Source organism: Zonotrichia albicollis, chromosome 21, assembly GCF_047830755.1.
Source record: "Zonotrichia albicollis isolate bZonAlb1 chromosome 21, bZonAlb1.hap1, whole genome shotgun sequence".
In the NCBI taxonomy this organism is placed as follows: domain Eukaryota; kingdom Metazoa; phylum Chordata; class Aves; order Passeriformes; family Passerellidae; genus Zonotrichia; species Zonotrichia albicollis.
In genome coordinates, this window is record NC_133839.1 from 7,601,127 (window position 1) to 7,628,989 (window position 27,863).

Consider the following 27,863-nt stretch of genomic DNA (forward strand, 5'->3'; position numbering starts at 1 on the left):
TTTCAGTCCCAGCCGATGGTGTGGGGTGTGAGATGTGGGCTGCTGACCCCAGGAGATGTGAGCCCACAGCCACCAGGGCTGGGCCATGGAGGCTGATGGTGGCTGTGCACCTTCTGTGGTCAGACCCTGTCCCTGGAGCTGCCTTTTGCTGCACCTCTCTGAGATTCCCCTAAAAGCCTCTGTCCTTTGGGGTGGAGCTTTCCTGTCCTCCAAAGCCAGGCCTGCTGTGGCTCTGGGGTGCTCTGGGTGAGGGGGGAAAGGTGAGTTTGGCCCCATGGGCAGCCCTCTGCCCTGTCCTCTCCTGCCCACTCTGGCTCCTGCATTGCCTCCTGACGGAGGCTCAAATAAACCCAACCTTCCCCTCCTTGCTGTCTGGGGAGGAAAGCCAGGTGCTGCAGGGTGCCGTCTCTCCTCTGTCCCCATTTTCCCACTCTTTGGGGGCAGGAGGCTCCATGGGTGCTCTGTGGAGGTTGCTGAGGAGCTCAGGAGAGGGGGAGAGCTGTGGCAGCACCCAGAGCAGCCCTGCAGGGGCTGGAGCTGGGCACTGGTTCCTTCTCAGGGTCAGCTTCTCCCCCGGTTCTGCGGGGCAGGAGGAGCTCAGGGCCTCTCCCGGGACGGTGCCCAAGGAGGGGCTGTCCTGCGGCGGCTCCGCCCGCCCGAGCCCGGTACAAAGGAGCAGCAGGAGGGGGAGGATGCTCCAGGCACCGGTCCAGAGCACCGAGGGCAGCCGGACACTGGCAGTGAGTGAGTGAGTGTGGGCACGGCATGGGGGGAGAGGGGAAAGGGGGGCTTTGCCTTGGGGGATGTCTCCTCATCCTGTCTGTCCCCTCATCCTGTCTGTCCCATTTCCACCCACCCACGGGTGTGGAGCAGGGCACGGGGCTGCCAGCCCCTCCCCAGCACGGTGCACGCTGCAGTCAAGCCCTTCCCAGCTCAGTTTGGGATGAGTGGGGAGTTTCCAAGTGAGTCCCATTTCCTTGAGGGTCCCCTTGGCCACCTCAGGGAGGGGAGCTGAGACCTCAGCCAGTGCCTCCTCGTGCCCTCTCTGCTCTTGGGATTTTGGGGGGCAGGATGGGACCTCCACGAGGTAGAGAAGCCCAGCAGCACTGAGCACATGCCTGTGCTGCTGGAAAGGCTGTGTCTGTCCCTCCTGCCTGCCTTTGCCCCTGTTCTTGCCCCTCCTGCCTGCTCCATCCCAGCCCTCAGGCAGCAACCCGGCTGGCAAAGATAGTTCCTCTCTTCACCAAAGTTTCAGCCTTTTTATTCCCCCCCCCCCTTTCTGTTTATTTCTTGGTTTTAAAACCGAAAGCGCCGTGTTCCTTTGGCGCAGGGCAGCCCCAGCCTCTCCAGCAAAATAAATCCCTGCCCCAGCTCACACGGAAATCGCTACGGAATAACAACAAGGGCTGAGAAAGTCCCGCCGCCTTCCCCTTCACCGAGCTTTGTTTGCTCTGATTTATTGCCACCAAAACTTCGGGGCTCTCCCTTCCTGGGCAGACAGATTTGGCACCAGCCGTGTTTCCCGAGCTGGGAGCGCTGCTGCTCCCACCCCGTCTCTGTGATGCAGGATGCGTCTCCGGGACAAAGTGCCCCCAGGCCCCTCGGGCATTGCGACATCGGGACGGGTCTGAGCAGGCAAAACTTGGAGGCATTTCCCTTCCCTATCGCCCTGCTGGGCCACTGGTAGAGCGAGTGCGCCCGCTCTCGGAGCTGCTTACTCAGGCTGGCAACCACAGCAGCGATGCTGGTGGCCACAGCGGGGATGAGTTTGGCACTAAAGGAGGGAAGTTGTCTCCAAAGGAGCCGCAGGAGCAGCGTCAGGGTTGGGCTGGGCCGTTCTGGGAACTGCGATTGCCTTCCTGTAATTGCCCCGTGAGGAAGGGGCCGCTGGAGCTCGCTGGGCAGGGACCCAGCTTGGCACAGGGAAATGCTGCTTGCACAAGCTCGGGCACCCGGTGCTGCCTGCGTGGCACGGCCCGACGGGCACGGGCAGGCTCGGGGAACCGCAGGGAACGGTCCGGGGCTGCCAGAGCTCTGTTCCTCAGCCAGAACCCTGCAGGAGCAGCGCAGAGCTGCCTGTGGCTGGCTTCCAGCCTCACCCCTCGGGATGCTGGCTCTGCAGTACACCCCGGTGTCACCCCATCCATCCTTGGGAGAGCTGCTGGGTGGGCCGGCCAGGAGCAGCAGGCAAGGCCCAGAGCAGCGGGCACGGCCCGGAGCGGCGGGCAAGGCCCAGAGCGGCCTGCAGGAGCAGGATTGTGCTGATTTGGCAGCAGCAGCAGCGCTGTGAAAGTGGCTCAGGACAGGACTTGGCCGGCTCCACGTCCGCCTCCCCCGGCCAAGGGTCAGCTGGCATCGCCTCCTCGTGGGGCCCTGGGATTCACAGCCTGGGGACATTCCTGTCCCCGGGACTGCAGGGACAGTCCAGAGCCCCTTCCTACCCGGGAGCCCCAACCCTCCTGAGATCCAGGCTGCTGCACCCTTCACCTCTCCTGTTGTTGGCTGAAGTCCTCAGTATCCTTGGCTGGAGGGTGAAAGGTGCTGAATCCCCATGTAGGTGTTTGGTGCTGGCAGAAACCACCGCAGCACAATTAGAATAAATGCTCTGTAAGCATTAATTAGACTTGGGGCTGGGCTGGGCTCTAGGGGATGCTGCCAAGGCCCCCAGCCCTGCAGTCCTGATGGGCACAGGGGGCTGAGTCTGTGGCAGCTCTGCAGATGGGCAGGACGTGCTAGGCTGTGCCAGAGCAGGGCACTGAGCTGTGCCTCTGCCACGGTGCCTGAGCTCCCCAGCACTGCAGGGCACGTGGGGCAGGCTGTGCTGGGGCTGCCAGCATGGAGAAAAGGTAAGAGCAGAACAGCCCTCCTGGCTGGGAGGGCTCCTCCGTTGTCCAGCCACCTCAGGGTGCACAGGTTGGTGCACAGGCAGTGTCCTCCCTGGCTGGGAGCCGCAACCTGGCCATGGTCACAGTGCTGTGGCTTTTCCCCTTGCCCCCAGCCCTGCCCTGGCTCCCTGCTTCAGCTGATCCTTCCTGATGCTGTGGCTGGTGGCTGCAGTAAGGGCAGGGGCTTCATGACCCCCTTTTCCTTTGCTTTGGCAGCACCATGGCTCAGCCCAAGGGCACAGTGGTCCTGGCCTACAGTGGGGGGCTCGACACCTCCTGCATCCTGGTGTGGCTGAAGGAGCAGGGCTACGATGTTATCGCCTACCTGGTGAGCTCTGGGCTGTCCCTGGGGGTGCAGGGCCATTGGTCTGGGGGGGCAGTGGGGGTCTTGCTGTGTGTGTGTGCTGTGGGTGGGACCCTGCTAGCACTGGTTAACCATGGCCCAGCTCACTGCTGCTCTGCTGAGCTGCCAGCCCTGTGTGGCACAGCCTGTCCCTGCCAGCTAATGACCCTGTGCTAATGAAGGCAGGGGATCAGGGCAGAGCCAAGGGGCTTGGCAGAGCAGGGCATGGCCCTGAGATATCCAGCTCAGGGAGTGGAACTCCCCTCCTGCCCATCCTGGGTGTCCTCAAGCCCAGCCACCACGGACTCTGTCATACCGCACACAATGCCCTATGCCAAACTGGACTTGCTCTGGGTTTTGTGGCCTTGTTTCACACTGAGTCTTTTTTTTTGTTTTCACTCCTTTCCAGGCCAACATTGGGCAGAAGGAAGATTTTGAGGCAGCACGAAAGAAAGCACTGGCACTGGGGGCCAAGAAGGTAACACAGTGTCCCTGCCCTTGCTGCCCACCATGGGGCTCTCACACACCCCAGAGAGGGGATTGTGCCAATGAGAAATCCTTCAGAGGATTTGCCCCAAAGCCTTATAGTGCCATTTAGGAAAAGAGAAGCAAAGAGTTTTTTTGCTGCACCGTTCCTAAAACTGCAGCGTGGATTTCCCCTGCAGCAACCCTTCCATCAGGGTCCCTCTGCTGGCAGGTTTACATCGAGGACGTGAGCAGGGAGTTCGTGGAGAGCTTCATCTGGCCGGCAGTGCAGGCCAACGCGCTCTACGAGGATCGGTACCTGCTGGGCACGGCCCTGGCACGGCCCTGCATCGCCCGCGGGCTGGTGGGCATCGCCCAGCAGGAGCGAGCTGCCTACATCGCCCACGGGGCCACGGGCAAGGTGAGCAGGGGGCGCGGGCACCGGGCAGGGGTGGCTCAATGTGCTCGGCTGGGGGAGCTGCTCAGTCTGCAGGGCGAGCTGGGGGTGCCAGGAGGGGTGCTCAGGGTGTTTTGGGGGGACTGTGCAAAACTCAGCCGTGTTTCAACACTTCCTCCTCACTTCTGGGATTTCTGTGCCCAATTTCGGTTCTGTCTCGCTGTTGGGAAGGCTGGAGTCACAGCTGATTGTCTGGCAAGAATTTCAAAAAGCTGGGGCTGCCCGGGCCAGGAGCCGGCTGGGACTGAGCCAGCACAACCAGGCGTGGTTAGGGGTGTCCTGCGATAGGTCCTGTCCCACAGTTTGTCCCCATTCCTGTCCCCAGTTCTGGCTCTCCCGGTCCCTGTCCCCATCCCGGTTGCTCCGGTCCCTATCCTGGCTGTGTCGGTCCCTGTCCCCGTTCCTGTCCCTATCCCGACTGCGCCAGTCCCTATCCCGGTCCCTATCCCGGCTGTGCCGGTCCCTATCCCAGCTGTCCCTATCCCCGTCCCCGCAGTCCCCGCCGGCCGCAGGGAGGACGCTTTGCCGCTAGAGGCAGCCAGAGACCGTGGCAAAGGGATGCTCGGGGCCAGCCCGTTCCTGGGGAGGGGGAATCCCCCTCGGGGAGCGTGGTGGGCCCGTGGGGCCTGCGGGACGTGGCCGTGGGTTACCCCCGGCACCTCCAGCCCCTCCCTGGACACCTGGGGCAGGTGAGGGTGAACCAGGACCTGCCGGGTGCCTCCTCCTCCTCCTCCCACAGCCCGTGCCTTGGGCTAAGGCCAGGTCCTTAGGGTTCCCAGGGAGATTGCCAATGGGTTTGGGGGTCCCCCGGTGGGGACCCTGCTAGAAAGCGGATGTTAAATGCAGCCAGGAGACTGCCGAGCACCCAGGAAATGGGGCAAAGGGGCAGCTGAAGGGATACATGACCGGAATTATTATTTTTCCTGCTGCAATTGGGTCCCTGCACACTTTTCTGTCCATCCTATCAATCCCCACCAAGCTTTTCTTGCAAAGGTGCCCTGGATTAACACACCCCCAGCACCACGGTGTCCCCTCGGCTCCAGGTGCCACCAGCCCTCGATGCTGGCAGGGTGTCATGGTTTGGCCTGCGACATTTCCAGCATCCCAAAAAACTTACTTCCTCCCAAACCACGACACAGGGGCGCCCTCCCCGAGGTGGCTGCATTCCCCGAGCCATTAAGCCGCGGGCACGGGCAGGGACGGACGGACGGACTGCCGGTAACCCGAGCCGGCTGCGGAGCCTCAGATGGGACCATCTGGGGTGTGGATCCCGCTGCTGCCGAGCAGATGGACAGTGCCGGGCCCGGGAGGGAGCTGAGTGCGCTGCTGGATGTGTGTAATAGTCCTCTGGGAATGCCCAGCCCGGTGTAAATGTATCCTCAGGCCCACGGCAGGGAATGGGGGTCCTTACACCCCGTGGTGAGGGTGGAAAATTGGTTTCAGTGACTGCTATTCCCTTGGAAGTGCTCGCAATTCCCAGCCTTCCTGCTGCTCCTTGCCCCTTCCCAGCTACCTGGACTCATTAGTGGGATCTAATCAGCAAGGGACAATTAAGGTAAAGGGAGGTTTGGAGCTGTTTAATGATGAGTTTCTGCATCCCTCTGCTCACTGTGGTCTTACCCCCACCTTGCCCTCTTCCTTCTTTGTCCTTTGATGTCTTTGGGGGGAAAAATACCCAAATCTGGTTTGAACACACAGCAATCAGGAGCTACAGGAAAGGTGGCTTGGGGTCCAAACCAGCCGTGGAGATGGACCAGGAATGATCCCATGGGACAGAGAATCCTGGCCCTCTGTGCCCAAGGTTTCCAACACCACCAGGGGAGCTGTAGCTGGAGCCAAGCAGCTCCTCAGAGGCTGAGTGTGATTGTGTGTGAGTGTGTGTTGTCACACCCTGGGCTGGGGTGACCCCTCAGCACCTCCTTTGCTGTTTCAGGGCAATGACCAGGTTCGGTTTGAGCTCAGCTGCTATGCCCTGTGTCCCAAGATCAAGGTAAGGCACCCAAACCCATCCCCTGCCTCCCCACTGCCGAGCTCCTGTCCCTCTGCAGCTGCTGGCAATTCTGTTTTAACACCCATGCAAACGGCCCTGCCTCACTTTAACAAGCCACCAGCTGCACACAGCGACGTTTTGGCATTTCAGGGCGCTGTAATGATCCTTAATTGACCTATTTTTACCCCAAACACCACGAGGCCACAGAGGAGACAGCACCAAGGCAGCTGCTGGCTAATCGATGCTGCCTGTTTCCCTCTGCATCCAGTGCCTGGTTAGGGTCGGGGTTTGGTTTACTCCCACCTTGTGCTGGGAGATTAAATTTCAGCTGGGGAGCAACACCCTGTTGGTCTTGGCTCCCAGGGGCTACAAGAGGGCGGGGGTTTCTCATCTCCTGCTCTCCTGCCAGGTTGTTGCACCGTGGAGGCTGCCTGAGTTTTACCAGCGCTTTCCTGGCCGCCGTGAGCTGATGGATTATGCCAAGGTAGGAGCTGGCGTGGGGTAGCCACAAGATGCCCAGGGCAGCAAAAGGTGCTCAGAGTGGCTGTGGAAGCTCAGGGTAGCCCTGGGATTGTTGGAGTGACCATGGGATGCTCAGGGCCACCACAGGATGCTCACCAGGCTTGGCAGGTGACAGCAGCACACTCTGCACAACATCCCTGCAGCACCACTCAGGAGCCTCCTGGTCAGAGTTTCCCCCACCCCCCTTTCCTCTGTTTCTTTTTCTCCTTCCTTTCTAAAAGCCTCATAATTACCTGGCTATTAATTGTAACCCTCTTTCCAAGGAAACGGGTCCCAGCTCCCTGACTTGTGTAACAGACAAAGCAAATACATTCACCTTTGTTGTCCCTTCCTTTTTGAAGTACAAGTTACAATAAAACATATTAGAAGTTTTGCATCAGGTTTTTATGTGCCCACCAGGGTACCTTTCTTTTTTAGCGACTCCATGGAAATGCTTGACAACTCAGCTCAATCAATCAAAAGGGAAAAGTCAGCTCTGTGCATAAACCAGAAAATTGCTTCAGTTTTTAAATAGCTGCCACTGGAGCTGCCTGGGTAATCTCAGGGAAGGAGAGGTGTGGAGCTGGAGGGATGTGGCGTGGGGTGAGGAGCCCTCTGAGCCCATTAGGGCTGCCAGGAGAGCGTGGTGTGTTGAGGATTGTGTTTGCCATCTGCTGCTGTATTATGAAGGGGAGAGTTTACGAGAGCTTTCCATATGTTGCCAAACAAATTGTCAAATAGGGGAGTTATTAAGAGCACCGTGGTTTTATTATATGGAAAATGGAACATGTGTTTTGGGGTTGGGGGTTTTGTTTGGTTGTAGGGATTGTTTTGTTTGTTTGGGAAGGGGGAGGAAGGGAAATGAAATGGGTTGGGGCCCCATTCCACGAGCAAAAGGTTGTGGGTGAGGGTTTAAGTACTTTTCAGTCTTTGGTTATCTGTAACAAAAACAAAAATGTGGTTTCCTTTCTTTTTCATCCTGAGGAGAGGGAGATGCATGGCCAGGTCCTTTGAGCACATGCATGTGCTCACCTTGGTGCTGGGGGAATTAGAAAATGATGATTTTGGGGCTCCGTTGGTGCCAGGGGAAGTGAGGCTCTGTTTCACTGTGGCACAGCTCTCTCCATGGATTTGCTGCCCAGGGGCTGAACCCAGCCTTGCTCTGGCAATAAATCTGTGCCAGGGGCTGCTTCATTCTCATACACCTTAATGAGAGCAGCCAAATCCCCCTGGGTTGTGCCCCAGGAATAGCCTGGCCACAGGCAGAGCAAGTGAAGCTGAGAACAAAATCCCTCTTTGGTCCTGGCACTTTTGGCTCCTGCAAAGGCTGCCTAGGCTCTGTAGGTATTGGGTCTGGACTTGGAGGATCCTCTTTGGAATGTGGTGAGGATGGTTTGGGGAACACTGGCTTTCCCAGTTACCGGGAGAGAACTGGCTGGAGGCACAAGGCTGCTCAGGATCACTGGAAGATGGATTTGTACACCCCAGATGAGATGGGTGTGTCAATGCTGGGTCTCTTCTCACAAATAGAAGATAGGGCAAGAGGAAATGCCCTTAAGCTGTGCCAGAGAAGGTCTAGATTGGATAGTGGGGGGTCTCAGCAGGCTTTATGCCGGAATTATGGTGGGGAACCAGCAAATCAGGACCCATGAGCCTGAGGCCATGTCCCCCCAGGAGCAGGGCTGAGTCAGTCCCTCTACAGCATGAGATCTCAGAATCTTGTTCCCACCTCAGGTGCTGGTTTGAGGGCTGTGATGCAACAACCACGAGCATTTCCTTCCCCTTACTGGCCAAACAAGAAATGTCCCCTCCGCCCCTGCTCCTGTCCCCAGCTGAGCCCTTACTGAGCCCCTGCTGTGGTGACACTGCAATGCCAGAGCTGCCCAGGCTGTACAGACACATCAAGGCTCAGTGGGAGCTGCTGTCCCCATCCCTGTCTTGCCATGGCCATGTCAGAGCCAGCACATTGTGGCTCGGTGTCCCTGCAGGGTGGGTGACATCCCCACTGGCTCCAGTTTCAGCCTGCTGCTGTCACCTCTCCCGCTAATTCCCCCACGTATTCACCTCGTTTTCACAGGCAATTTCCCCCATTGAAGTGTCAGTGGATAAATGGCAGGCTGGTGACCTCGTTAGGGAGCTGGGCTCGGGGCTGTACATCCTGCTGGCCAGAGAGCTGTGGGGCCTCACGTCCCTGGGCATGGCATGTTCAAGGTGCCCTGGGCACTGAGCCTGGGGTGTGTCTGCTTCCCCAGGGGTTTGCACCAGGCTGTGAGGATGTGCTGCTGTCCCCTCATGACACAGCATTGTCCTCTGTAGGCTCTAGAGCATCCTGTGGGTTTGGGGACACGGATCCCAGTGTCACCTCCCCTTGCTGAGAAGCCTGGCTGGGGGAATTGCAGAATCATGGAACACCTTGAGCTGCAAGAGACCCACAGGGTCATCAGATTCAGCTCCTGGCCCTGCAATGAACACCCCAACAATCCCACCACACACCTGAGAGCATCACTGCACCATCCTGGCCCTGGAGCTGGGAAAAGCAGACATCATCTGTGCTGGTGTCCCCATCTCTGGGGTTCACGGGGTGCTCTGGGGCCCCTTCCAGCCTTGGCAGGGCTGGGATGGCCGTTCTCCCCCCACCCAGCCACACTGTGTCCCTGATGTCCCTGTTGGGCTGGCCCTTGTGGTGGCAGCTGGTGTTGGTCAGGGACATGGGAGTGCACCTTGCTCTGTGCTGCCCTGCTGGTGCCCTGGGCTGTGCCTCTGTGCTTTTGGGGCTGATCCTGCTGGGGACCAGCATCGATGAGAGATGGCTTTCCCTGCAGGCTGGCTTATCCCCACTCTCCCTCTCTTGGCAGAAACACGGGATCCCAGTGCCTGTGACGCCTCAGACACCCTGGAGCATGGATGAGAACCTAATGCACATCAGGTGAGGAGCTGGGCAGGTGGGGACTCCCATGAGATCTGGAGCCCCAGTCCCCTCCAACCCACATGTCCAGAGCAGCCCTTTGCACATCCATTGCCCCAGGCTGCCCCTCCACATGCTGACCCCACCAAATCCTCCATCCTCCCTTTCTGACTAGTTATCTATATTTCCCATGGCAGCATTCATCTCCTGGACTCTCCTAAGCCCAGCTCTCCTCTCAGGGTTGCTGCTAAAACCCTCTGGAAATCCATGACGTGTTCTTATGTCCATCCTCACGGGGTGGGTGGGAGCAGGGGTCTCATCCCAGTGGGTTTTGAGGTTGCAAAGTTGCAGGTGCTGCAGTGACCTCTCTCTCCCTCCTTCCCTGCCTGCTGCAGCTACGAAGCCGGGATCCTGGAGAACCCCAAGGTAATCAATCGATCCCGGCAGCCGCGGGTCGGGGGCGTCTCAGGGTGTGTTTGCAGCCTAATTGGAAATTTCACGGCGGGGCCGCCCGGGGAGGTTCCGCCACCGCCCCCGGCGCGTTCATTGCCAGCTTGAACAGGGGACGGGACCAGGGTGACACCGGAGGGGACAGAGTGACGGGGCAGCGTTAAAGGAGCAGTTGGATGCGGTGCTGGTGCGGGGGGCAGAGGCTCGGGGTGTCCCCTGCAGATCGCCCAGCCCTCCTCGCTCTCCACGGGGGCAAAACCTCCCGTTGGGTGGGTGGTGATGTTGGACACCCATGGGGCCGCCAGCTCTGGTACGAGCAGGGATCAGGGACCGGTGACAGCGCCACATCCCCGGCCGTGCGAGCCGTGCCCGCGGTGCTGCATCCTGGCGCTGCCTGCGCCGTTCACGCTCCAGCGGGTCCCCGGCCCGGCCGCTATTTGAACTATCTATTTAAACTATCTATTTAAACTATCCATCAGGGCTAATTAGACAGCCCGGGAGAGGAGGGGAAGGCGGGCGCAGAGCGAGCGGAGCCGCTGGAGCTCGGTGCCCGCAGCCGCTCCCGCAGCGGGGCTGACGCGTGCCTGCGCCGGGCAGCGAGGAAGAGGAGGGTGAAGGTGGAGAGGGGTCTTGCTCCTCCTCTGGTGCCCTCCAGGAGGGTGTCTATGGGTCACAGCCGGGTTCCTGTGGGGACTCCTTCACAGAGAGTGGTTGGCACAGGGATGGGTGGTCCGGGCTTTAGCTGAAGGTGGCACGGGCCTGACCCACGGCTATCCCGAGGCAGCTGCAGCACCCAGCGCCTCTACTCTACCCCGCCCTCCCCGGGCTCTGCCAAACCCGGGGCTGAGCTGTGCCCTGACCCCATCCGGAGCATCCCCTGCTCGGGCACCTCACCCTGTGACTGTGCTGGGGATGGCTTCCAGAGCTGTCCCTGTCGCTGCTGTCCCTGTCGCTGCTGTCCCTGTCGCTGCTGTCCCTGTCGCTGCTGTCCCCCGCCCGGCCCAGGATGCGGTGCTGGGCACAAGGCGGCCCTGGCAGGATCCGGGGTGCCAGGCACGGCGGGCTCCCCTCCCCAAACCCCCGGGACCTGCCAAACGCAGGGATTTGAAAGCAGATGGTTGAGCTATTTTCTGCCTCTGTGAGGCCCGATTGAAGGGCAATGAGGCAGCTAATGTGGAGAAAGATAGAAATTTACTTGCTTTAACTTCATATGGCACTCTGAAAGAGTTCATTCAGTCCCGGGCACAACAATATCAGCCGGATGAATAAACCATTTGCGGCATCGATAGCTCTGCATCATGGTTTACTTCATGGACCATTTGCTTCCAATTTCTTCTCTTCTTGCCCCGTTTTTCTTGCTTCTTTCTTCCCCCCTCCCTCTCTCACTTTCCACACACTCTTCCCTTTTTTTCCCCCCTTTTTTTTCCCCCCCTTTTTTTCCCTCTCTTCCCTTTAAAGATGACATTGCAGGACTAGCCCCCCTGCGGGGAGGGATAAATAGAAGGCATTGATACACTGCAACAAACTATTTGTCATTTGAACTGTGCTTTTAGGAGAGAGAATAAAAAGAGGACAGACTCACACCGTAATGATGGAACGCAAGCCAAATGTCACTTTTATTTCTATTTAGTTATTTTATTTAATAGGGGTTTTCATAGTTGGCTCGGAAAATTGGAAACTACCTGACTTTGACTTCCAATGTTTAGTAAAGAGTTTTTAATACTTTCCGGTCTTTTTTCTCCCACCCCCTTCCACCTTTTCCTTTTGAACTCAAAGTTTTTCATCATCTCTCGCGGGTTCATCTAGTTAATAAGTGTGATCAGGGCTAGGAAAGGCCAGACGATGTAAAATTGAAATCCACAGCCCGTGTAATCTGTGCGTGGGGGCACGGGGGAGATGAGCCTGCCTGCCAGTGCCTGTGCCTTAAAACGAGGGAAAGGGACAAAAATGACATTAAATGGGAAGCGAGGAGGGGTTTGCTGCAGGGAGTGCTTGGGTGGCTGTGTCTGCATTGCCAGGATTGGTGTTGGGATGGGCACCCCGAGGTTTGGGGAGAGGCAAGGGGTCCCCCCCAGTTTGGAGGGTGGGATGGGGTTCCCTTGCAGCTGTGTGGGGTTCCTTCAGGTGCTGGCAGTGCTTCAGCAAATAGAAATATATTTGGAGAAAAAAAAATTGAAGTTTTCACTAAAATTCTTGTTGCCAGCCTGGAAAAATTTTAGATGAAAACTTCTTCTGTAGAGAAATTACTTTTCCATTTAAAAAGCTTAAATTTTTTAAAAGCAATCGCTCTTGGGTGGATTATTATGGGTTCTTTTTCCTAACTTGCTTTATACCTTATCGGTTTTTTTTCCTTGCTGGAATGCAAGAGAAGGGAGGAAAAGGGACTTTTAAAGGTCCCTTCCATCCCAAACTATTCCATGATTTGATTAAGTGAGCAGAATTGTGGATTAAAAAGGAAAAGAGGAACAGGGAGAGCATGGACCAGGCACTGAGTGGGTGAGTGCAGGCAGGGCCTCCCTGCCCAGAGACAACCCAGCTGGACAGAGCTGGAGCTCTGGGTTAGTGGGGAAGTACCAGTTTGAAGCCTTCAAAAGGCTGCTTGACTCTCCATGGTGCTGCAGCGCCCTGGCTGCTCTGTGCCCCCATTCCCCCTCCACCTCGTGGAGCTGTGGCTGGGTGGGGAGTCCCTCTGGAGGCAGCAGTTTACAAACACACATCTGAAAGTATTTTGGGGTCAGCCGCATCATGGGTGAGTGCTGAGGGGCCATGTGAAATTGCAAAGCATTTGTTCTCCGGGACGGAAAGCTTTTTTATATTACGTTTCCCGGCCCCCACCCCCCTTCTGGCACGCACTTCAATTGCAGCAGTTCACCATCGGCACCCGAGCCTCTGCTGGCCTGGCTCTGATGGAGATAAGATGCCTCTTCCCTATAAATCTCAGAGAGAAAAAAAATATATATATATACATAAAGGTTGATGTGCTCTGAAATGGATTTTTGCTTTGCTGCTCTATTTTCCCCCGTGTGTATTAACCCCGGGGACAGCTTGAAAGAGCCGGTGTGCCGGGAGCACCTGCTGGGGTCAGGCCGCCTCATCAGCGTTTTCGGTCAGTGCCGGATGAGCCGGGCCGGTGCGGGGATGTGCGGGGCCCGCCCGCCCGCTGCCCGCGCCCTGCTTTTCCCTGCCTGACTTGCTTCTGCTCAGCCAGCCCGCCTCCAGCTGCGGGGGCGGCGGAGGGAAAGATGAGATCAAGTTGAGGGGAAAAATTGGCTGATTCTGCCAACCCCTTTGTTCCCGGGGCCCCCGGTAAGCGCCGGTGCTGCGCCGTGCTGGTCCTGTGATTTGGGATGGGGAATGCACCCCTGGGATGAGTGATGTGATTTGGGATGGGGGATGCACCCCTGGGATGGGGATGGGATTTGGGATGGGGGATGCACCCCTGGGATGAGTGATGTGATTTGGGATGGAGGATGTATTTTGGAATACATCCAAAATGGGATGAGGGATGAACTTTGGGATGGGGGATGCACCCCTGGAGTGGGGGACGTGCTTTGGGATGGGGAACATCCTTTGGGATGGGGATGTGCTTTGGGGTGGGGGATGCACCCCTGGGATGAGTGATGTGCTTTGGGATGAGGGGTGTGCTTTGGCGTGGGGGAAGCACCCCTGAGAGGAAGATGTGCTTTGGGATGGGGGATGACCCCCCCCTAGGACGGAGGATGTGTTTTGGGATGAAGGATGTGCTTTGGGGTTGGGGCTGCCAGCAGTGTTGGCCATGGCAATGCCACTGACTCTCCCTCTTCTCTCCCTCTCCTGCAGAACCAGGCTCCTCCCGGGCTCTACACCAAGACCTGTGACCCAGCCAAGTCTCCTGACACCCCAGATGTGCTGGAGATCGAGTTTGAGAGGGGTAAGAGCCTTCTTGCTGCCAGGCCCTTGTCCCTGGGTCCCCAAGCCCCACTTCCCACCCAGGACTGGGGTTCTTGGGCAGATGGGTGGCCCTGACTCTGAGATTGGGGCTGAGGATGGTGCAGCAGCACACCAGGGCCCTTTGAGGTGTGCAGAGGGTCTGCTCAGATCCCAGGGGGTTTCTGGGACCCCCCTAAGAGTGGAAAGGGGTCTGAGCTCCCTCACTCCATCAGGGCACAGTGGGCACAGGGTCCCCTGTCCTGCAGGTGGCTCTGAGGGCATGCAGGTGATGCTGGCCAGGTAACAGCTGGGGAGCTGCTCGACAGGATTTGGCTGGTGATGCCATCATGGAGGAGGCAGGAATGCTCCATTGCATCTCTGGGGACACTCCACTGCATCCTGGGGACACAAGGCAGGGCCCAGCACCGAGCAGGGCACACTGGGCAGCATCTCCACCTCTGCCAGCCACAGCCATCCCCGTGCCACCACCCACCCTGGCAGCAGTGGCGAGCCCAGCACAGGCTGGGGGGGAGACCCTGCAGGGAGGGGACACTCCCTCCCCTCCCTGCTCCATTATAGCGATCCCCCTGCGAGGAGCAGCCCCCCTCCCGGCAGCCCATTCAGCCCCTAGTTAATTTATTTGAAGTTTTAATCTAATTATTAACTATTTCAAAGGCTAAGCAGCTTTCGGCAACAACAGCCCCGACGTTGTCGGCTCTTCGCCGAGCGGACCCCGGCCAATATCCCGGTGGAGGATGAGGAGAGAAAGAGCCGGGGCGAGGGGAGGGCGCGGGCTGGGGGGGCCCACGCCGAGAAGCAGCTTAAGGTTCATTATTGCCGCGAGTTTACATTTAATAGCAATTTACAACTGAGTTTATAAACCCCTGGAAAATAGGGGGTTTAAAGGGGGGGCGCTGGGGGGGAGCTGACAGCCCCCATCACTAGACAGGGCTCTTGCGGGCGCCTATATAATAAAGACTAGAAAGGGAGGCATTGAGGCTGATTGGCAACTGATAGTGCGTTAAATGGTAATGAGGAGGGCAGATGGAGGGGGGATTAAGCCTCCAACTCCGCACCGCTTTTCTTTGTGGGCTCCGCAGCCCCCTTGTCAGCTTCCTAATACATTTATTGCTCATTTCACACCGCTAAAGAAAAAATCCCTCTTTCTATTCAGCATCCCCCCCCTACCCCATCACCACCACCACCAACACCCCGCTCTGCTTCGCTCCTGCCCGGTGCCCTTAAAAAAAAAAAAAAAAAAAGAAAAAAACCCCAAAAAATTAAGGAGGGGGTAAAGAAAGAAAGAGAAGGTGCAGTAATGAATTCATGGCGGGGAGCGCCCCGCCGCGGGGTGCGTGTGCGTGCGTGTGCGAGCAGCCCGGGCTGGGGTCCCCCCCAGACACCCCCCGTGCTGGTGAGAGGAGGAGGGGGACACACATTTGTCACTCTGTCCCCCCTCCCCAGCAAGGGCTGGTGGGACAGAAGGTGCAGCGCCGTAAGACAATTGCGGAGCGTGAAATTCAATTAGTTAAGGGCCTGGTTGCAATTTCACAGGCCCTAAAAAAAAAAGGGAGAGGGAGGAGAGAGAGGAAAAAGAGGGGGGGGGTGACGTTTTTATGGCCTTTTATTATTTATTTATTTCGCTCCTCTCCCGAGGTGGGTCCCCCTCCCCTCGCCTCCCCCTCGCACCAGCTTGGATATGCCTTTTTAAGAAGTTATTTAGAGTTCATATCTGTCACATCTATTTAACGCCCACGGGGTGATGTTCCGGGGGGATCCTGACACCGGCTGATGCTGCCCATCCTCTGTCCCCGCCTCTGCAGGTGTCCCAGTGAAGGTCACCAACACTGGGGACGGAGCCACTCGTTCCTCGGCGCTGGAGCTCTTTGTGTACCTGAACGACATCGCGTGAGTGCCACCCTGTCCACCAGCAGAGGGGACAGGGCAGCATCCCCAGGGCACCCAGCGGGGTGGGAGCAGGATCTCACATCCTGGTGAACCCAGGGATGGTGCCAGCAATGGGAGTGTGCCAGTTGTGCCATAAATGCCAGCCAGCAGAGCTGGGCACCAAGGCCAGGAGCACAAGGGTATAAATACCTCAGGGTTTTGGTCGTTGGGCATGAGGAGGATTAAAAAGTCCTCTGAGCATTCTCTGGGCTGCCTGTGTGCCTCAGGTGCCATGCCCCTGCCTTTACTTCTTGTCCCCTGCTCTCACATCTTGCCCTGCCCCGTCTCCCTGAGAAGGCTCAGTGTGCTTTTCATGTGGAGAGTTGACTTTTTGGGGGAATGGAGACCTGCTGGCCAGGTTCACTGCCCTTTTCTATTCCAGTCTCCACAGCAGCAGCTCCTTTGGGGTTTTCTTTCCATGTGCCACCCCGTGCCCGGCTTCTGCTGCTGCTGGCACAGAACCATCCTCAGGAGTTTGCCCAAAAATACAGCAGCACCCACAAGGGCACCCACCCCTCCTAAGTGCCACCCAGTCCTGGCCATCCTCCTCTGTGCCTTTATCCTCCTGGTGGTGAATGGGAATGAATTTTTCTACTTTATTCACTTTTAAAATGGTTAATAAGTGGTTTTAAAAGTGCTTTGGAAATACAGGTGTCCCATGTCCTGTCTCCTTGCCCAGTTTATTTCCCAGTGGCCAAAGCTCCATGGCTGCCTGCAGCACTGGTAGCCCCAGTGACAAGTGGTGGAGAGAAAAATCCATTTCCTTGTCACCTGCCTTGTCCTTGTCCCTGCTGCTGCTCAGCAGTGCTGCCCAGAGGCTCCCTGCTGTCATTTGGGGTTTTTCCCCATTGTCCACCCCTCTGACCCAGCTGTGGGGCTGGGACTGCAGCAACCTCCCTTCTCCTGACAGGGGCAAGCACGGCGTTGGGCGCATCGACATCGTGGAGAACCGCTTCGTGGGGATGAAGTCCAGAGGTGAGAGCACGGCCCTGAAAAGACAAAAAAATGGGAAAAACCATGGTGGGTGCCCAGTAATGCTGGGGTGCTCTGGTTCAGGTCACACCAGCAGTCTCAGCCTTTCCCTCCCCATCAGATTTTGGCAGAGATTTGCTCATGACAGGGGCTCTTTGTTGCTCTTTAATGAGAGCAGTTTCCCACTCACTGCCTCTGCTGTCACCAGCCAGGGGGTCCCAGTGCCCCCAGGTGAGACCTGTCCCCACAGCAAACACACCAGGCTCTGGGTTTTGTGGGGATATGCTCATGGAAGGTCCTGGATAGTGCCAGACTCTACAATGCCTGTACAAACCACAGGAAGCTGATGCAAATTATTATTTTGATGTTTTTTTAAAGGCAAATATTTGTTTTATCCACACATTTTTGAGTCTATGTCTCCTAATATTGATCTTCCATTGGGATCAATTTCATTGGAAACCTCTGGAGGCAGCAAGCTGCCCAGTGAAAAAGTAAGTGAGGAGGTGGCTCAGCATCATTTACCAACTCCTTGCTCCAACTCTTTTGTTTTAAATCTCGTTAATGCTTAATTAGATGCTTCCTTTCTTTAAACTTGCCCTCTGTGCAGGACAACAGCAAAAATTTTGGTAAGACTCAGCCTGTGGTGTTCCTCCCCACCACAGAAGAAGAAACAAAACCCCAAATCATTTGATCTGAGTTTAAATAATCAAATTGAAACCAAAAGAAGGAAGTAAAAAAAACCAACCCCAACCCACACACACCAGCCTGTGCATTTGCATTCAGGATGCTGAGTAATTTGTCAAAATCTGCTTCATTTTTTTAAGAGCCACTGACACGCTCTAGTGACCCTTCCAGCATTTAATAATTCCTCCAAACCCCATTTATCTGTCACGTCTGTCTGCTGTGTGATACCAGCGAGCGATTGCTGCGCCAGGGAACCGGGGGGTCTGGGCCAGCCCTGCAGGGAGGAGACCCTGGGCTGGCTCCCTGTGGGGATGAGACCTTGGGGAAGCCTCCCCCCATTGCTTTGAGCAGGATCCCATCCCTGGTTGGCTTTTTGGGATTGAGAGAAACCTCCCATAAATGTGTTATGCAGGAGGGAGGGAGAGTGGCATGGAGCAGGCCCGAACAGGAGGGGGCTGTGGGCGCCTGCTCTCCTCCATGGTTTTGGAACTCGGGGTGTGACCTGAGTGCATTTTGGACCCCAAATGGATTTAGGATCAGTGGTGCAGGAGATACTGCTGGGGTTTAAAGGATTGTCTCCTCCAAGCCCAGCTCCTGTGAGGTTGCCCCGCACATTTGGGGCCGAGCGATGGCTGCCGTGCTCCTGCACTGCGGGACCAGGCCAGCCCTGCAGAGAGGAGACTCTGGGTGGCTCCTTGTGGGGATGAGAGCTTGAGGAAGCCTCCCCCCATTGCTTTGAGCAGGATCCCATCCCTGGTTGGCTTTTTGGGATTGAGAGAAACCTCCCATAAATGTGTTATGCAGGAGGGAGGGAGAGTGGCATGGAGCAGGCCCGAACAGGAGGGGCTGTGGGCACCTGCTCTCCTCCAGGGTTTTGGAACTCAGGGTGTGACCTGAGTGCATTTTGGACTCCAAATGGATTTAGGATCAGTGGTGCAGGAGATGGGAGCTGGGCTTAGAGGAGACAATCCTTTAAACCCAGCAGTGTGAGGTTGCCCTGCAGATTTGGGGTTCTGCAGGGGAAACTGAGGCACGGGCAGCAGCATGGCCAGAGCCTTCCCTGTGGTGGAGGTGGCAGCGAAGGTGCCTCCTCTTCCTCATCTCCCAGTCCCAGGAAGTGAGAGAAGAGGAAAAATTCATTTGCATTGATTTTTACTAAGCTCCTAATTGAACTTCGTTAAGACCTAATGGGCGAGGGGGCACAGAACCACTCGCAGCCTTTCAAGCCCAATTAACTCGGGTTTGCCCTATTTGTTTTAGTGGCAGGAGGGTGGCTAATTACGGGGTGCCAGGGTCGGGGGCACGGCTGGGCCGGGGGGCACGGCCCTGCCTCTGCCTCCCGCTCACATCCTCATTATCAAATTATCTTTTTAACTCCGAAGGGGGGCTAATTAAGTGAGGTAAATGAAATCAGTGGGGAGGAAGAGGGAAGGAGGGGGACGGCCGCTGCCAAAAGCTGAGCGCTGCCGGCGGCTGGGGCTTTTCCTCCCCTTGGCTCCCTCCTTTTTCCTCCTCTGGATGCGCTGAGCTGATGGAGGAGAAAGTGGAAAACCCTTTCCCTGCAATGAGCACCAAACTGGGCCTGATGGCTCAACCTCAGCCCTGGACCAGGGGTGGAAATTTGGGCAGCATTTTCCCATGGGCACAGCATCCCCCTGTCCTTCCCCACATCCCTTCCTGTCCCCGGGATGACGTTGGGAGTGACAGCCTGCACTCAGCACAGCAGAATTGCTCCGATGGAGGTGAAGTGACAGCCGAGGTTACAAATTAGAAAATTTTAAGTAGCGGCAGCTGTCTCCTTCACTGCCTCCCTCCCTGTCCCCCCTGCTCCCGTCCCCCCTTCCTTAGCAGTAATTATGGGGTGATTGAAGCATCGTTGGGCTGCAGTGCTGACACCTCTGTCTTTTTCCTGTAAACATGGGGAGAGGAAAATAGACACTTGGAGATTGTGCGAGTGTCACTTTGAAGGTGTCTCTTGTCTCCTCGGCAGAGGCTGGAGAGTGGCTGTCAGCTGCCCTCCCCTCTGCCCCAGCTGACACACTCTGGTCCTGTCTCCCAGCACCCCCAGATGGGCAGGAGGTGGGAGTAAAGGCATAGACCCAAACCTTCAGCCCAAACTGGCTTTAACAGCCCTCAGGGGAAGGAGACGGAATATTAATTGTATTAATTATATTAGTGGTGGGCTCAGATCCACAGTGAGGGGCTGGAGCAGCTCCCTGTCACTGCTGTGCCCATGAGGACAGCTGGGGTTTGGTGTAACTTGGCTGTCTGCTCCCACATCCTGAGGGAATGGATGTTTGGTGAGCACCTGAGCTGCCCCACCTGGGCTTCACCAGGGTTGCTCTCCTTTGGGACAGTCAGGCTGTGGTCCTGTAGGATGCTGAAACCATGGGCACTGCTTGGGATGAGGTGTGATGGAAGAGCCTTGGACTGCTGCCCTTGTGGCTCCTGTTGTGTCTGTGGGACTGTGGCCACGCTGGCACAGGAGGTGCTGAGCCTGTGCCACACTCCAGGGCACTGAGAGAGCAGAGCCTGGTGAAGCTCTGAGCCCTGTGGGCTCCCCTCAGCCTCTCGTGGGGCTGGGGCTGGTTGGGGACACATCCACTTCAGTGAAGACTTTGTTCCCTTTGCCATTCCCATGACTGCAGCACAGCAGATGCCCAGCCCTGGGAAATGACCATTGCTGTGGGCAGGGGACAGGGACATGCTGGCTGTGGGGTCACACCCTGAGTTCCACAGCCCTGGCTTGGGATGAGGTGTGATGGAAGAGCCTTGGGCTGCTGCCACAGCCCTGGCTGTGGAACTCAGGGTGTGACCCCACCACTGCCTGGAGCATTTTGGACCCCAAATGGATTTAGGATCAATGGTGCAGGAGATGGGAGCTGGGCTTGGAGGAGACAACCCTTTAAAGCTCACAGCCTTTCCCATCACACACTCACAGCGACACCAGCTCAGCATTTCCCCACAATATTTCCACCTCCATGGACGGCAGAACCGCCTGGCCACGCTCGCGTTTAAACACCACGCACAAAACAAGCCTCGAACGGCTAGAACAAAGGAGCAGCACGCCAAAATAATTAAACACCCTCCATCCCCAGGCCTTGTGCAGCAGGAAGGGCCTGGGGGGGCCCTGCCAGCCCCGAAGGAGTTGCCCTGGCAGCCCCAGGTAGCCTCGTTGGCTCCCGGCAGCCGCGGGGAGAGGAGGGCACTGCGCGCTCCCCATGCCTGTGCCCCGCTCGTTCTGCTAATTACAGGTTTTCAGCTGCAGACCGTTGGGCACGGATGGGTGGGGGGATCGGTTCCCAAACCCTGTCATTTAGCCTCGTCAGAGTGCCTCTTCAAAGAGGGGAATCTAGAAATTTTCTCCGCAAGGTGCGGAGTGGACTGTCTCGGCCCCAGCATGAATATAATGACAGATGCATTTTACAGCGAGCTGAGACTGAATGTGCTCGACCACGGCTCCTTCTGTCAGCCAAGTCATTATTTTTTGTCATTTGCTGACAGTTTTGGTCTCATTCGTTTCTCTCTCTTTTTCTGCTTTTCCCCCTGCCTGGAAAAATGGCTAGGTATCTATGAGACCCCAGCAGGAACGATCCTGTACCATGCACATTTAGATATCGAGGCCTTCACCATGGACCGGGAAGTGAGGAAAATCAAGCAGGGGCTCTCCCTGAAATTCTCAGAGCTGGTGTACAACGGTAGGTGCAGTCCAGTCCTGCCACAGCAGCCTCCTCCTCATCCTCCTTCCTTGCTGCTGGAGCTTGCAGGTCCCATTGGTTGTGAAACTGAGGTTTTGAGGCTGCTCCTGAGGAGAAATGTGGATTTGGGCTGAGCAAAACTCCACTGTGCCTGCTTTCCTGCCCAGGGAGCTCCATGCCTGCCTTTGGGAGGCAATGCCATATTCCATGAGGCTTTCTCATGGCATCCCTCCCAGCCCAGTGCCACCACTTCATCCCAACCAGCACACTTGGATGTAATTCAGCATCCTTTTGTCCCCTCTAGTGTCACCTTTCCCCAGCTCTCACCTCCAACCCCTTCTGCTTCTGCCTTTGCCTCCTATATCTGGGATATGGGGCACCCAAACTTTAAACTTCAAACCCTGCCATGGCATTTGGAGCTGGAGAGCTGTCCCTGTGCCCTGGCAGTGTGGCACAGGGGGCTCTGGATGTCCCTGTGCCCTGGCAGTGTGGCACAGGGGGCTCTCTCTGGAGGAATGGAGGGTCCTGGCAGTGCTATGTGGTGCACAGCCCACACAGGGGCACTGCGGGTTGGGGCTCCTGCTCTGGGACAGGACAGCACAGCCTGGAGAGGGCTGGGAGCCATGAGAAACGAGGGGATAGGGGCTCACCCAGCACTGAAGCTCTGTGTCCTCCCTCCTGTGCAGCAGCCACAGCCCCAGACCGTGGGTTGAGTTTAGGGGGCACAGCTCAGCATTTCCCCTGTGCCCTGGCCTGGCACTCTGGGGGGAGAACCAGCAGTGCCCTGGGGGCTGCTCCATGGATCCACCCTGATCCAGGCTCTGGTGTTGAGTTAAAGGAAGGAGGATTAGCCCAGAATGCCCTGAGTAGGCTCAAAGCCCCTCTGCCCACCCCTGGGTGCTCAGAGCTGTCACCCCTGCAGGCCCCACAGCAGGGCATTCCTGCCCCATGGCCAAACATTTGTCAGTCACTGATTTCTCAGCCTCCCAGCTCCTCATCCCATCACTTTTCTCTAACCACAAGGGCTGGGATGATTCCTGTGGGGTTTTCAATGGGAAGACACCTGAAATAACTTGATTTTGGGAGCTTGGGGTTTGGGCAGCAGCAATTCCAACAGGACTGGCTCAGGCTTTTCTCTCCTGCAGTTTCTGTGCCAGTGCTTGTCACCTTCCCCTCCAAGGACATTCGCTCTTGCATCTTCCTCAGCAACTGGCATTTAATACCTGAGCCCCTTTGCTGCTTAAATCACATTTTAGGGCCCTGTCAAGGGCTGGGGGAACCTCTGTCACCTTCCTCTTGGATCACAGCCCCTGCCCTCATTCATTCCCCAGTGCCACTCTTGCCTCTGGCCATTTTTATCAGACTTTGACCTGGCCTGCCATTCTTTTAACTATTTTTTTTTTTTGTAGTTCAGGCTTAAACCTATTTGTTTGTTTATTCCTAACCACTGGCTCGTTGTGCAGCCACCAGGTTAAAAAGCCACTGAGGGAACCATGGTTTGAATTCTCCCTCCCCACCTCTGCCAGGCAGAGGATGCTGTTTCCCTGGCTCCACGTGCTGAATCCCCAGGGATTCCCAGCTTGGTCCTAAACTCCCCTGCCAGCCAACCCTAAATCCAAGGAAAAACCCCAGCAAAGTGCAAAAAGCACCCGTGGGTCCCCATGCCCGAGGCCAGGCTTTCAAGCTCACCTTCCTTTAACACCTCATTATTGCAGCCAGTCCCGTTTTTAGGAGAATTAGTGTTTATCTTCCCCCTGTTCCTATTGATCCCATTGTGGAGGGGTGGCTTTGAAGCCGTTCCCTCCTTTCCAGGTGCGGAAATGCCATTGTCCCCCTGCCTGCGCCGTGATTAGGGCACGATGGTGGGGAGGTCATTAAGGGGGATCGCTTCCAGTGTCTGCAGTGGGGGGTCGGGAGGGGGGGATGCTTCCTCCCACCTGGAGCTGTCAGAGGCAGGATTTAAGCAGCTGGTTATTATTTTAGTGTGTCTGGGTTTTATTTTTACCGGGATTTTTTTACATCAGTCCTGCTAGTTGAAGAGTTGCACTTGGAGGGTGGGGACCAAAAAAAAGGAGTGGGATTGCTACTGGCGTGGCAGTCCTGATTTTAGGGAAGGGGTCCCCAAATCCTCCAGTGTAGAGCAGCTGAGGGGGGTCAGTTTAGTGGTGAGGGGCTGCAGGACCATGGTGCTGTGCCTTGGAGCAGGGGGGATCAGTTCAGGAGGTGAGTTTGGTGGTGACGACCATGATGCTGTGCCTTGGAGCAGGGGGGATCAGCTCAGAGAGGTGGGTTTGGTGGTGAGGGGCTGCAGGACCATGGTGCTGTGCCTTGGAGCAGGGGGGATCAGTTCAGGAGGTGAGTTTGGTGGTGAGGACCATGGTGCTGTGTCTTGGAGCAGGGCCACACAGACCCCGGGGACAAGGCTGCAGGATACAGCCCTGCTCAGGCCAAACAACAAAAGAAATTATTTGTTTCTTTAATGGCTTCGGCCCCAGAGCCCAGCTGGGAAGGGAAAGGTGAGAGGGCACCGGTGTGAGATGGGAGAGATAAAAGCGGGGCATGCCTGGAGGGCGGTGAATGGGCTCTTTCTTCCTCCACCTCTATCTCCTTCTGCATCTCCCAGGCTTTATTCCGGGTCTCCCAGGGCTCCCTGGCTAATAACCCTGCCTAGGGACAGGAGGGGCATGGGGGTGGCAGGCAGGGCACGACCCCTCCATGCACCTGCAGTGCCCCAGCTGCTCCCCCAGGATGTGTTTGGGGGCTGGGGTGTGACTGCACATCACCCCAGCACCCAGCCTGGGCTTCAGCTCAGGGCATTTGGGCTGCCAGGGGCTGCTGTCCCCCCTGGAGCCAGCCAGTGCTGAGGGGGTTTCCATTCCCAGAGCTGCTGGGACTGAGGGGTTCCTGTGGGGCTGCATCCCCCTGAGCACAGTCTGCCATTTGGGGCAGACCCCTACTCTGCCCATTCCAGGGGAGAATAGCTCATCCCTTTCTTGGGGAGCTGGAAGCTGATCCTCCCCCATTTCTGCGTCCATCTGTTTCCACCTGGCCTTCCCAAGATGGTGGTGTTTGAGTGGCAATTTCACTCCTGCTTAACAAACCTTTTCATCTGCATGATCACCCCTGCCCAGCAGAGCTGGAACAAGGACAGCCCCATGGCCTATTCCTAGTTTGTTCCATCATCTTCTCCCATCCTGAGGGCCACCAAGGAGAAGGGAAACACCTGAGATCTCCATCCCTCATGGCTCAGCCTGTGTGTGAATCCCAGGGAAACACCTGACATCTCCATCCCTCATGGCACAACCTGCTTATCCCAGCATCTCATTTCCTCACCCAGTCCTGCAATCCCATCCCTTCCCCTGGAAATTACCCAAGCTCTGCCTTGTAAGGGGACCCTGGGGACCACCCTAGGCTGCCCTGGGGTCCCAGGTCCCTCTGGCCTTCCCCAAGCCCCTGACTGATCCCATCTCATGTCCTCAGGCTTCTGGCACAGCCCTGAGTGTGAGTTCCTGCGGGAGTGCATCGGGCGCTCGCAGGAGCCCGTGGTGGGCACCGTGCGCCTCTCTGTCTTCAAGGGCCACGTCTACATCCTGGGCAGGGAGTCCCCACGCTCCCTCTACAACGAGGAGCTGGTCAGGTGAGTGGGGCAGGGTGGGTAGGAGTGACAGTGAGCTCCCCTTCTCCATCCCCATCCCATCCCACCCTTCCCCATCCCATCCCATCCCATCCCATCCCATCCCATCCCATCCCATCCCATCCCATCCCATCCCATCCCATCCCATCCCATCCCATCCCATCCCATCCCATCCCATCCCTTCCCCACTGGCACAGGTGACACAGCTGAAGCATGAGCCATGTTTCAAGTCAATATTGGGGTTTTTTTTTCCCCCTCTGGCTTTTCCCTTTTTCTTCGTGTTGTTTTCTCGCTTGCTCGCTCCCCCCTCAGCCCTCCCTCAACTCCTTTCAATCTCTCTAAACACTTTATAAGCCATAAATACACCCGAATGAGTTTAGATCAGTCGGAGTCAAATTATCTTCTCTCTTTCTCTTCTCTGGCTTTTTTTCCCCCCTTTCCCTCCCCCTCAAAATCAACAGCTCCTAATAATCCGTCCCAACCCTTCATTATGCTTTGCACTCTCACTTGGAGAGATTAAATGAATAAAGTATTAAAAAAAAAAGGAAAAAAAAAAGAGGGAAGAAAAAAAAGGAGGATGGAGGGGGGTGGGATGGAGGAAAAAGAGAGAGGGAGAGAAAAGCAGGGGCACTTATTCTCCCTGCGTCTCCAACCATTTTCCTTTTCTTTTTGATTTCTACATCGCTGGTTTGAAAGCCTTTGAGTGACGGCGTCACAGGAACCCGAGAGAAAGCTGTGAGAGGCAGAGCTGTGTGGAAATGCCTCTGCACAGTAGGTAGAAAGTAACGTAATTATAGAGCAGGTCAGAACCACTCGAATGAGCAAAAATAAAAGCACAGAGGTTTTTCTGTAGCCCGTCAGGGGAGGTAAAATCGTTGTAAACTCTTTTATTTTTTAAATTTTTTCTTCTTTATTTCCCTCCACTTCCTGCTTTAAGGTTTGTGGTTTCTGGGAAATGAGCCGTGTGGTTTGGGGATGTAGGAAACTGTTGGGAGCTGGGATTCAGTGGGTGGCTGCTCCCTTGGGAAAGGGGATGTGCTCTGAGGAATCACTGCCAGGTTCACAAAACCCCACACCAGTGTGGGGCTGTCCCAGCCTGCCTGGAGCCCTGTTTGTGCCTGGAGCAGTGCCTCCTGCCCAGGATCCCATCCCTTTTCTAGAGCCAAACCTGTAGGATTGCTCTGGAACAGGGTGAGCAACCCTGGGTGGTGCCAGAACACGGGGAGGAAGGATGATGATGATGATGGAAAGGCGATGATGATGATGGAAGGAAGGGCGATGATGATGGAAGGAAGGGCGATGATGATGGAAGGAAGGGTGAGGATGATGGAAGGATGATGACGATGGAAGGAAAGGTGATGATGATGGAAGGGTGATGATACAGTGAAGGACCAAGGAGGGGATTTTGGGGCAGTGTCCCTGGCAGGGCCTGTGCAGCCTGGGCATGGCAGATCCATGCGCCCCTTCCCCAGGGGCTGGCAGGGACCCAGCCCTGAGCCCCCCACAATGGATGAGGGGGCAGCAGCAGGGCCGAGCAGCAAGGTCTGGGATCCCTCACACTTTCTCCCATCCCAAAGGGCAGCCCTGATTCCCCTGGGAGTCCCATGGCAGTGACAGAGCCTTTCTCTCCACAGCATGAACGTGCAAGGGGACTACGAGCCCGCTGATGCCACCGGCTTCATCAACATCAACTCCCTCAGGTCTGTGGCGTCCAGGGGGACCCTCCCCAGCACCCCAAGGCTCCCCCATCCTCACTCAGGCTCTGGGGGTGATCCAAGCCCCCTTTGGAAGCCCCCCCTGAGCAGTGGGGTGCCACCAGCCCCGCCAGTACCAGCCCTGTTTAATTGCAGCCTTCCCCAGCACAGCCAGCCTCGTTATTTTACTTATTTCTCAGACCCCTCCCAACTCCAGGGCTGTAAAACACGCTGAATTTACATAATGGGCTCTTAATTTTTCCTTTGCCTGTTAACTGCTTTGTTCTCCCCGATGCTCCGTGTCCCCCCGACTCCTCTAAGATTAATTACATTATCTCGTGGGGAAAAAAAAAATAATTAAACTGTACAGGTCTTAACAAACGCCTGCTCTTCACGCCCCCTCATTCTGCTTAAATTAATTGAAAGGAAATGTGTGTTCTTACTGTTAATTTACAATTAATTTATTTTTTTTTCAAATCCCGGTTTCCAGGCTGAAGGAATATCATCGTCTCCAGAGCAAGGTCACCGTAAAGCAGGATGAATAGCAATCAATGCCTCCCGCTCCCCTTTCTAATTTCTGGAAGAAGTAGCACTAATTGTGGTGGCAATTGGTAATTGTAACTCGTCTCCCTGGAGCGGAGGTGACGGCTTTGTTACGGGGCTGCAAGTGAAATGCAATCAGGGGGGGAAAAATATATGTTTGTCCATCGGAGGAGAAGTGGGGAAAGAAATAAACCCCGGCCACGCGCAGGTCCGGCATGGAGAGCCGGGCTTTATCGCTTTATTCCTGCCTCGTTTGTTTGCTCCCTCCAGCCCGGTTTTGAGGGTTTGTGATGGGTTAAGTGGCTGCGAAGGACGAGGGGGGTTGGTGGTACCTTGTGGGGAAGGTGGGGAGCGGGAAACATCTCTGAGAGAGGCATTTCAGGAGCTGTGGTTGTGCTAAAGGGTCTACAGGGCTTGATCCTTTCTGCTGCATCTTGGTGAGTTTTAAAGAGCAGACTCGGGAAAGGCAAAAATGCAGGGAATATCCTCTGGTGGTGCTGCAGGTGAGCAGGAAAGGAGTGCTGGGTCCAGGCTGGGCAGAGCATCCCTCTGTCAGAATGCCTGGAGAGCTGCAGGTCCCTGTGGTCCCCATGCTCACACCCGGCTGGGAGGCTCAGAGAGAAACCTGGAGCTGTGGTGGAAGCAGAGGGGAAAAAAAGAGGAAAGGACTGAATTTCCTAACCGTGCAAACACTCAGGATGTGCTGGACTGGGGAAGGACATGGTTTGGGATGTCCCCACATTGGATGTCCCAGGAGAGGAGCAGAGATGCTCCCTGGAGCTGGGG

The 27,863-nt window shown here is 56.4% G+C and overlaps 1 protein-coding gene across 5 annotated transcripts; it reads left to right on the top strand.

Annotated features, from left to right (window-relative positions):
- Positions 1–614: 614 nt before the first annotated feature.
- Positions 615–27,318, top strand: ASS1 (argininosuccinate synthase 1). Of its 5 annotated transcripts, none has more exons than XM_005495223.4 (15): positions 615–748; positions 3,102–3,213; positions 3,638–3,706; positions 3,926–4,114; positions 6,084–6,140; positions 6,550–6,624; positions 9,497–9,567; positions 9,942–9,972; positions 13,816–13,906; positions 15,729–15,813; positions 16,763–16,827; positions 21,075–21,206; positions 24,687–24,843; positions 26,475–26,540; positions 27,025–27,318. In XM_005495223.4, exons 1-15 carry the CDS (start codon positions 693–695, stop codon positions 27,077–27,079), a joined length of 1,311 nt encoding a protein of 436 aa, XP_005495280.2. In that variant the 5' UTR covers positions 615–692; the 3' UTR covers positions 27,080–27,318. The 5 variants fall into 5 exon arrangements, with proteins under 5 accessions (XP_005495280.2, XP_014128355.2, XP_074412330.1 ...); XM_014272880.3 differs by having other exon boundaries at positions 633–744; XM_074556229.1 differs by lacking the exon at positions 615–748 and adding an exon at positions 2,361–2,553.
- Positions 27,319–27,863: the final 545 nt, after the last annotated feature.